General features: G+C 36.3%; 1 protein-coding gene across 1 annotated transcript; it reads left to right on the plus strand.

The window, feature by feature from the left end:
- Positions 1–1,338: 1,338 nt before the first annotated feature.
- Positions 1,339–2,025, plus strand: LOC133336500 (uncharacterized). Its single transcript, XM_061544794.1, has 3 exons — positions 1,339–1,503; positions 1,653–1,820; positions 1,879–2,025. Exons 1-3 carry the CDS (start codon positions 1,339–1,341, stop codon positions 2,023–2,025), a joined length of 480 nt encoding a protein of 159 aa, XP_061400778.1.
- The last annotated feature ends 9,076 nt before the right edge of the window (positions 2,026–11,101 follow it).

An 11,101-nucleotide genomic window follows, 5' to 3' on the forward strand; every position in this document is an offset into this window, starting at 1 on the left:
GAGAGCTAATGTGTGCCCCGAGTTCACCCATAAGAACTATAAAAATGGGTTGAGGCATCGGGTTAGTTGCCCACACTCGGAAAACCCCACTTACTATGAAAAAGCAAAGAAAAAGAAAACCAAGCCCCCCCAATGTTGACGACCCCCGCAAACGTATAAAGGACCACGATCTGCGAATCTGCACTTGGAATGTGCGCACATTATACAGAACAGGCGCAGTGTTCGCTTTGGCGAATGTACTCAAGAAGGAAATGCGATGGAAAGGGACAGGCGTTAGTAAATCAGACGATTACGCAATGTATTATAACTGCCATGAAACGAGACATGAATTTGGCTGCGGATTTGTGGTTAACAGGAGAATAAAAGACCTCGTCTCCAGATTCACTCAAGTAGATGAGCGAATTGTTATAATTCGTATAAAAGCGAAGTTCTTCTACATCAGTTTCATTTGCGCCCATGCTCCGACCGAAGATAAAGATGAACGGACCAAAGACATATTTTACGAGCTCCTAGAAACAGCATATAACCGTTGCCCTGGCTATGACATTAAAATTTTGCTAGGAGATGATGGTTCACGCAGAAGGGGAACGCCACAAATAAGATGGAAAAAGTCAAGTGGAAGATAACATTGCCGAATGTGGTCTGTCAAAAACTGCGCAAAAGACCGACGCGCCTGGAAATCTTATTTAAGCTCGGCTTATGGAACTAAAGTTCTGTCACAAGCCAGCTAAGTACGTGAGTAAAAGAGGCGTGGATTGTTTAAATAATTTTATTTCAAGGACCACAAGAGGCGTGGATTTTTTTAAGGGCTACAAGAGCCGTGGTTTTTTTAAGGACTACAAGAGGCGTGGATTTTTTTAAGGACCACAAGAGCCGTGGATTTTTTAAGGACCACAAGAGCCGTGGTTTTTTAAGGGCTACAAGAGGCGTGGATTTTTTTAAGGACCACAAGAGCCGTGGTTTTTTTAAGGGCTACAAGAGGCGTGGATTTTTTAAGGACCCCAAGAGCCGTGGATTGTTTAAATATTTTTTTTTTTAGGCATCCTGAAGAGGCGTGGATTTTTTAAATATCTGTTTTCAATAATGTGTTTGTCAAGCAATTACCCCTAACAGAATATTATCTGTCGAATCTCTATTTAAATTTTTAATAAATGTAAATTTTAATGCCAAGCATTTAAAAATCAATTATACAATTTATTTTAATGGATTATTTTTTGGGCGATTGCAAAAATTTTGAAATCAAAGCAAAATTGAATTTCCATTGCGTTTTGGCTAGCATTGAAGATCGGCCGAGTCATGAATTCAGTTATTATTTTTCTAATTCTGTTGAGTACTTCCATGGTTCTGGTGGCTTGCTTGGCCCGTTTTACAAATATCCAATGTTTATCACTGGACAAGGAATTCACCACTGTGGCTCAATGTTCGCTGAAAATGATCAAACGTAATGTGGTGGGATTGAATATTCATTGTAGGCTGCATAAGGTTCCTGTGGATAATGTGACAGTAAGTCTCTATAAATGTGGATAGGGTCTCTTTGCCTATTCTGAGGAGGTCCAACTATTTCAAAATTTTCCTTAATAGTTTTTTTCATATTTTGGGTGCTGGTGTACCCACAATCCAAAATTCGAGAATAATTTGTTTATATATTTCAGATAAATGTTGCCCTCTATAAACGCTCGAATGGCTTTCATCCGTTTCTGATCAATGCCACTGGGAATTTGTGTAAATTTTTCGCTAATCGTAAAAAGAATCAAATTTTTATGATGTTAGCTCAATATTTTTTGCGGAATTCCAATGTGAATCACAGCTGTCCATACGATGTAAGTGAAATTTAGACTAAAGGGACAGGGGAGGCCAACTAATCGCTTATTTTTTCAGCATGACATTATTGTCGATAATTTAATTTTGGATAACACCCTCTTCTCTTCCTTACCCTTACAAAATGGCGACTATATGTTCAAGGTATTGGCTGGAATAATGAATGTTTGGAAAGTGGAATTTAAGGTGCATTTTCGTAAAAGTTAATCAAAAAATAAATGATATCATAAAAATTAAATAAATTCAAAAAAAAAAAAAAATATTTTTAGAAAAAAATATAAAAATTATTTTTGGCCACCTACAATAGGCGTAGATTTTTCTACCCTTCACCACACTGTGATACAAAAGGAAATGAGATAGACACATGTTTCCTTTTAAGAATATGCAAAGAATCACTTTCTGAGTCGATTTATGCATGTCCGTCCATGTATTTTTGTGGACAAAGTACAGGTCGCATTTATGATTCGAATTGGATGAAATTTGGCACAGCTCATTTATTTGACCCAAGGACGAACCCTATTGTAATTGGGGAAAATCGGTTCAGATTTAGATATAGCTCCCATATATATTTTCGTCCGATTTAAGGTAAATGGTGCACCAAAGTCCTTAAATATGCTTCGATTTGCACGAAATTTAGCACAGCGTACTGAATTAAGTCTAGAACGATGTGTGTTAAATTTCATGAAAATCGGTTCAGAATTAGATATAGCTCCCATATATAGTTTCGTCCGATTTCATGTAAATGGTGCACCAAAGTCCCTACATATCGTTCGATTTGCACGATATTTGGCATAGCGTATTGAATTAAGTCTAGAAAGATGTGTGTGTTAAATTTCGTGAAAATCGGTTCAAATTTAGATATAGCTCCCATATACATTATCGTCCGATTTAAGGTAAATGATGTACCAAAGTCACTTAATATCTTTCGGTTTGCACGAAATTTGGCACAGCGTTAAGAATTAGGTCTAGAATGATTTGTGCTAAGTTTCCAGAAAATCGGTTAAGATTTAGATATGGCTCCCTTTTATTGTTTCGCCCGATTTTAGGTGAATAGTCAACTAAAGTCCCTATATGTCTTTCGATTTGCACAAAATTTGGCACTGCGTAATGAATTAGGTCTAGAATGATGTGTGTTAAGTTTTCTGAAAATCGGTTCAGATTTAGATATAGCTCCCATATATATTTATGTCCGATTTAAGGTAAATGGTGTACCAAAGTCCCTTAATATCTTTCGGTTCGCACGAAATTTGGCACAGCGTAAAGAATTATGTCTAGAATGATGTGTGTTAAGTTTTCTTAAAATCGGTTCAGATTTAGATATAGCTCCCATATATATAGTCGTCCGATTTTATGTAAATGATGCACCAAACTCCCAATATTTGTCCGATTGGCACAAAATTTTGCACAGAGTTCTGGATTAGGTCCAGACTGATGTCTTTGAAGTTTTGTTAAAATCGGTTCAGATTTATATATAGCTCCCATATATACTTTCTTCCGATTTAATGTAAATAGTGCACCAAACTCCCAATTTTTCATAGCGCACTGAATCAGGTCCGTGTTTATGTGTGCGGAGTTTTGTTGGAATCGGTTCAGATTTATATATAGCTCCCATATATATAGTCGTCCGATTTTATGTGAATGATGCACCAAACTCCCAATATTTGTCCGATTGGCACAACATTTTGCACAGAGTTCTGAATTAAGTCTTATATATAGTTTCGTCCGATTTGTAGTGAATGATACACCAAACTCCCAATATTTGTCTGAGTAAAATTTTGCACAGCGAATGCTATTGAGAAATAAATGATGCGTGATAAGGTTTGTTGAAATCGGTTCAGATTTTGATATAGGTCTTATATATATTTTCGTTCGATTTTATGTAAATGGTGGTTACACGAAGTCGATTTCATACAAATGGTACACCAACGAATCCACGTCTGTCCGTCTAACATGAATTCATTCATTGATTTCAGAATGGATTTTCAATTGGTTCAGATATTTATCTAGATATCACATTTAATTTCGCCCGATTTTATCTCAATGGTCCTCCAAAGATTCTATGAACGTTCTATCTACAGGATATTGTCGATATTAACATGTCTGGCATGTACCCAAAGTGGTGAAGGGTATCATATAGTCGGCCCCGTCCGACTTTTGAACTTTCCTTACTGGTTTAAAATATTTTTTGGGGACTATGGTTTTTATTTTTCTGTACACTAATTTGTTCTTTAAAAAATCTACATCATCCAGTAAAATAATTTGTTAGCCATTTAGTTCGTCCCTGCCATTGCATCCTCATGGTGAGCCCAATATATTTCAATACTATTGCTGATGATGATGATATGTGCATGATGCAATGTTTTACTCAGCCACTGATGACCAATAACCAACCAACCGACCGACCAGCAAAAAACTGTCGTCGATTTCAGTTGTCACCGCAGATGCTGACCGACCGACATCAGCTTTTGAAAGGAAATTCATAATGTTTTGTGGTTAGCCTATCACAGCCTATCGCAGGCCATAGGCCTAGTTTTTGGCATCAAGGGATTGGTTATATGATGACTGAGTCTCATGTTCTTTTTTCATTCATGTACATACATAACAAATTTTTTGAAATGTTCTGTGGTCATCAGCTGGGGAAAATGTTGATGGAATGCTGGGTGGTGGGGTAGTGTGGTGAATTAATGCAATTCCAATGTATGGTTGGATAAGGCTTTCGGAGTATTTTTTAAATAATTAATTGATGGTGAAAATGTGAATTTAAGAAGGAGTTTGTGTATTGGAAGTGAATTTAAATATTTTATTTTAAAAATTCCACGCCTCTTGTGGTCCTTGAAAAAAATTATTTTAAAAATTAACGCCTCTTGTGGTCCTTGAAAAAAAATTATTTTGAAAATCCACGCCTCTTGGGGTCTTTGAAAAAAATTATTTTAAAAATTCACGCCTCTTGTGGTCCTTGAAAAAAATTATTTTGAAAATCCACGCCTCTTGGGGTCTTTGAAAAAAATTATTTTAAAAATCCACGCCTCTTGTGGTCCTTGAAAAAAATTATTTTAAAAATCCACGCCTCTTGTGGTCCTTGAAAAAAATTATTTTAAAAATCCACGCCTCTTGTGGTCCTTGAAAAAAATTATTTTAAAAATCCATGCCTCTTGTATTCCTTGAAAAAAAATTATTTTAAAAATCCACGCCTCTTGGGGTCCTTGAAAAAAAAATATTTTTAAAATCCACGCCTCTTTTGGTCCTTGAAAAAAAATTATTTTAAAAATCCACGCCCCTTGTGGTCCTTGAAAAAAATTATTTTAAAAATCCACGCCTCTTGTGAAAAAAATTATTTTAACTTACTGTAAAAAAAACTCGGCAACATGTGTGACTTAGAGTCACGTTATTTCACTTCGAAGTACTTTTGTTTTCCAGATTTAATATTACTGCAATTGAGTTTTGCTTTCGCTTAAGCTCTTGGAATTACAGGGTGATCCACAAAATTATAAAAAAATAATAATAATAAAAATATATTTTTACAATTTTGAATAATTTTGGCACTTAAAAAAGTCCATTCCAGAACATCTCACGTTGGGTGCCATTTCAAAATATTTGTAAATAAAACCTATCTTTCTCATTTACAAACGATCCGTCCTCCTTCTCTACTGTTGCCACATTAACAGTAAATAACCTGACCCTAGTTCCGACTATGGGTATAATTTTGTTCGGCATCACGTAGCCGGGGCAGCAAACAACAATTGCAACTTCGTTTTAATTTTCTGCAACAAAACATGGAAGCAATGAAATAATGAATGAAAATTGTTGGAAAACAAAAGAAAATAAAGAAAAAAATCGAAATGTGTTCTTAGAAGATGAAGAAAACGATACGTGGATATTAGAAAAATAAATAGAAGTACATTTTTTCAGAAAAATAAGAGAAACATTAGTTTAATTACAGTACGTACTGCACGTAGCAGATAGGGATGACGGAGAAGCTGAAGTTTATAGAAATAGCTTGGCTTAGCGTTGATTTTCTAAATAATTTTTCCAGGGTCTATAACAAGGCGTGGATTTTTTAAATAATTTTTTCCAGGGTCTATAACAAGGCGTGGATTTTTTAAATAATTTTTTCCATGGTCTATAACAAGGCGTGGATTTTTTAAATAATTTTTTCCAGGGTCTATAACAAGGCGTGGATTTTTTAAATAATTTTTTCCAGGGTCTACAACAAGGCGTGGATTTTTTAAATAATTTTTTCCAGGGTCTATAACAAGGCGTGGATTTTTTAAATAATTTTTTCCAGGGTCTATAACAAGGCGTGGATTTTTTAAATAATTTTTTCCAGGGTCTATAACAAGGCGTGGATTTTTTAAATAATTTTTTCCAGGGTCTATAACAAGGCGTGGATTTTTTAAATAATTTTTTCCAGGGTCTATAACAAGGCGTGGATTTTTTAAATAATTTTTTCCAGGGTCTATAACAAGGCGTGGATTTTTTAAATAATTTTTTCCAGGGTCTATAACAAGGCGTGGATTTTTTAAATAATTTTTTCCAGGGTCTATAACAAGGCGTGGATTTTTTAAATAATTTTTTCCAGGGTCTATAACAAGGCGTGGATTTTTTAAATAATTTTTTCCAGGGTCTATAACAAGGCGTGGATTTTTTAAATAATTTTTTCCAGGGTCTATAACAAGGCGTGGATTTTTTAAATAATTTTTTCCAGGGTCTATAACAAGGCGTGGATTTTTTAAATAATTTTTTCCAGGGTCTATAACAAGGCGTGGATTTTTTAAATAATTTTTTCCAGGGTCTATAACAAGGCGTGGATTTTTTAAATAATTTTTTCCAGGGTCTATAACAAGGCGTGGATTTTTTAAATAATTTTTTCCAGGGTCTATAACAAGGCGTGGATTTTTTAAATAATTTTTTCCAGGGTCTATAACAAGGCGTGGATTTTTTAAATAATTTTTTCCAGGGTCTATAACAAGGCGTGGATTTTTTAAATAATTTTTTCCAGGGTCTATAACAAGGCGTGGATTTTTTAAATAATTTTTTCCAGGGTCTATAACAAGGCGTGGATTTTTTAAATAATTTTTTCCAGGGTCTATAACAAGGCGTGGATTTTTTAAATAATTTTTTCCAGGGTCTATAACAAGGCGTGGATTTTTTAAATAATTTTTTCCAGGGTCTATAACAAGGCGTGGATTTTTTAAATAATTTTTTCCAGGGTCTATAACAAGGCGTGGATTTTTTTAAATAATTTTTTCCAGGGTCTATAACAAGGCGTGGATTTTTTTAAATAATTTTTTCCAGGGTCTATAACAAGGCGTGGATTTTTTTAAATAATTTTTTCCAGGGTTTATAACAAGGCGTGGATTTTTTAAATAATTTTTTCCAGGGTCTATAAGAAGGCGTGGATTTTTTAAATAATTTTTTCCAGGGTCTATAACAAGGCGTGGATTTTTTAAATAATTTTTTTCCAGGGTCTATAACAAGGCGTGGATTTTTTAAATAATTTTTTCCAGGGTCTATAACAAGGCGTGGATTTTTTAAATAATTTTTTCCAGGGTCTATAACAAGGCGTGGATTTTTTAAATAATTTTTTCCAGGGTCTATAACAAGGCGTGGATTTTTTAAATAATTTTTTCCAGGGTCTATAACAAGGCGTGGATTTTTTAAATAATTTTTTCCAGGGTCTATAACAAGGCGTGGATTTTTTAAATAATTTTTTCCAGGGTCTATAACAAGGCGTGGATTTTTTAAATAATTTTTTCCAGGGTCTATAACAAGGCGTGGATTTTTTAAATAATTTTTTCCAGGGTCTATAACAAGGCGTGGATTTTTTAAATAATTTTTTCCAGGGTCTATAACAAGGCGCGGATTTGAATACCAAGGGATGATGAATACCAAGCAACGGCTCTGATTGGCTTTAACATGGGAAAGTCCAGGCTTATCTTGCTCCCTCTTTCATATCAATTGTGGACACTGACCTCCCCGCGGTGTCACCGGGGGTAGCTATTTTCATCACCCGTTGAAACAAAACAAAACCGAACCCCCCTAATATTGACGACCCCCGCAAACATATAAAGGACCACGATCTGCGAATCTGCACTTGGAATGTGCGCACGTTGCACAGAACAGGCACAGTTTTCGCCTTGGCGGATGTACTCGAGAAGTACAAAGCCGATATTATTGCCATACTAGAAATGCGATGGAAAGGGACTGGAGTAAGTAAATCAGATGATTATATCTGTCATGAAACGAGACGCGAATTTGGCTCCGGATTTATGGTTAATAGGAGAATAAAAGACCTCGTCTACAGATTCACTCCAGTAGATGAGCGAATTGCTATAATCCGTATAAAAACGAAGTTCTTCTACATCAGTCTTATTTGCGTCCATGCTCCGGCCGAAAATAAAGATGAACAGACCAAAGATATATTTTACGAGCGCCTAGAAACAGCATGTGATCGCTGCCCCGGCAATGACATTAAAATCCTGTTAGGAGATTTTAATGCAAAAATCGGAAGGGAAAATATCTTTGGACCCATCGTCGGAAAATTAAACCTCCATGAAGAAACATCCGACAACGGCATGATGCTGATTAACTTCGCGAAAAAAACATGGTAGTTAGCACCACCAGATTCAAGCATCTCGAAATACACAAACCCACCTGGATTTCTCCTGATCAAGCAACGAGAAATCGAATTGATCATGTTGTGATAGACGGAAGGCATTCATCCAGTGTATTAGACGTTCGATAGATACGAGGAGCGAATATCGATTCGGACCATTACCTTGTGGAAGCCAAGGTTGCACCCGTCTTAATGTAGCAGCAAAGGTGCGATCTAACCCAACACGGATACTCGACGTCGAAAAGCTACAAACACAACAGGTAGCAGATGCCTACTCCGCTCAACTTACCCACTTGCTTAACGAAAGCTCTCCTTGTCCCGATAACAGTATAGAAGCATAATGGCAAAGAATTGCCCATTCCCTACAAACTGCAGCAATGGCAACACTTGGGTACCAAAAACCACCACCAAGAAGCCCATGGTACGATCAGGAGTGTCGTAATGCTACTGATGTGAAAAACGCAACGTATAGGTGAACCCTGCAGCCAGTGTGCTGTGTGAGCGATTGAAGCCGACGGTCAATGACATTATTGGACCATACCAATGTGGCTTCAGATCTAGCAAATCTACCTTTGACCACATTCTCACTCTGCGCCATATCCTGGAAAAGACCCACGAAAAACACATCGACACATACCACCTATTCGTCGACTATAAAGCCGCATTTGACAGAGTTCGGTACTCCTGCAAAATTAATACGGCTATACAGGGTAACTTTAAGTGGCACAAGGTCAGCTGTTAAAGTAGGGACGGACCTATCGGTGCCCTTCAATACCGAACGAGGATTCAGACAAGGTGACAGTTTGTCATGTGACCTTTTTAACATCCTGCTGAAAAAGAGCATACGAGAGGCGAAGGTGAACAGAAATGACAACCTGAACATCAAACAACACATGTTACTCGCCTACGCCGATGACATCGATATAATGAGTCGAACATTGAGAGCGGTTATAGCCACCTTTAAAAAATTAAGAAGGAGTCTGCCAAAGTGGGTGTGGCAGTAAACGGCGAGAAGACCGAGCTGATGGTATTAACGCGCAAGACGTCCAGTAGATTCGGACCAAATGTGGAACTTAAGAACTACAGCTTCGAGTTAGTTAAAGATTTTATATACCTTGGTACCGCCATAAATAAAACGAATGACATCAGTTTTGAAATTCGAAGAAGGATTGTGATGGCCAACAGATGCTACTATGGTCTAAGTAAGCAGTTTAGAAACAAGACCACCTCCCGCCAGACCAGACTCAAACTTTACAAGACGCTGATACTACAGATGAGACAGCTTGGAGCGTTTGAGAGGAAAATTCTCCGAAAGATCTATGGGCCGATCTGCGTTGACGGTGAATATCGCCTTCGAATGAACCATGAGTTGTACCAGCTATTCTCGGACACCCGTATTGAGCTGCAGCGACTACCTTGGTAGGTCATGTTGTGAGAATGGATAAAGATGCCCCAGCCCAAAAGCATGTACAAGCGAACCAGCTGATGGTTCACGCAGAAGGGGATGGCCAAGAATACGTTGGAAAAATCAAGTCGAAGACAACATCGCCGAAAATGGTTTTTCAAATTGGAAAACTGCGCAAAAGACCGACGCACCTGCAAATCTTTTATAAGCTCGGCTTATGGAACGAAAGTTCTGTCACACGACAGCTAAGTGAAGTGATCTAAGGCTTGGATTTTTTAAAGAATATTTTTTCAAGGCCTATCTATGGCGTGAATTTTTTTACAAGGCCTATCTAAGGCGTGAATTTTTAAAGAATATTTTTTCGGGGTCTATCTAAGGCGTGGATTTTTTAAAGAATATTTTTTCGGGGTCTATCTAAGGCGTGGATTTTTTATAGAATATTTCTTCAAGGCCTATATAAGGCGTGGATTTTTTAAAGAATATTTTTCAAGGCCTATCTAAGGCGTGGATTTTTTAAAGAATATTTTTTCAAGGCCTATCTAAGGCGTGGATTTTTTAAAGAATATTTTTTCAAATCCTATCTGAGGCGTGGATTTTTTAAAGAATATTTTTTCAAATCCTATCTAAGGCGTGGATTTTTTAAAGAATATTTTTTCAAGGCCTATCTAAGGCGTGGATTTTTTAAAGAATATTTTTTCAAGGCCTATCTAAGGCGTGGATTTTTTAAAGAATATTTTTTCAAGGCCTATCTAAGGCGTGGATTTTTTAAAGAATATTTTTTCAAATCCTATCTGAGGCGTGGATTTTTTAAAGAATATTTTTTCAAGGCCTATCTAAGGCGTGGATTTTTTAAAGAATATTTTTTCAAGGCCTATCTAAGGCGTGGATTTTTTAAAGAATATTTTTTCAAGGCCTATCTAAGGCGTGGATTTTTTAAAGAATATTTTTTCAAGGCCTATCTAAGGCGTGGATTTTTTAAAGAATATTTTTTCAAGGCCTATCTAAGGCGTGGATTTTTTAAAGAATATTTTTTCAAGGCCTATCTAAGGCGTGGATTTTTTAAAGAATATTTTTTCAAGGCCTATCTAAGGCGTGGATTTTTTAAAGAATATTTTTTCAAATCCTATCTAAGGCGTGGATTTTTTAAAGAATATTTTTTCAAGGCCTATCTAAGGCGTGGATTTTTTAAAGAATATTTTTTCAAATCCTATCTGAGGCGTGGATTTTTTAAAGAATATTTTTTCAAATCCTATCTAAGGCGT

This window comes from Musca vetustissima, unplaced genomic scaffold, assembly GCF_032173495.1.
Source record: "Musca vetustissima isolate MV318-11 ecotype Yass unplaced genomic scaffold, APGP_CSIRO_Mvet_v1 utg225725, whole genome shotgun sequence".
Classification (NCBI taxonomy): domain Eukaryota; kingdom Metazoa; phylum Arthropoda; class Insecta; order Diptera; family Muscidae; genus Musca; species Musca vetustissima.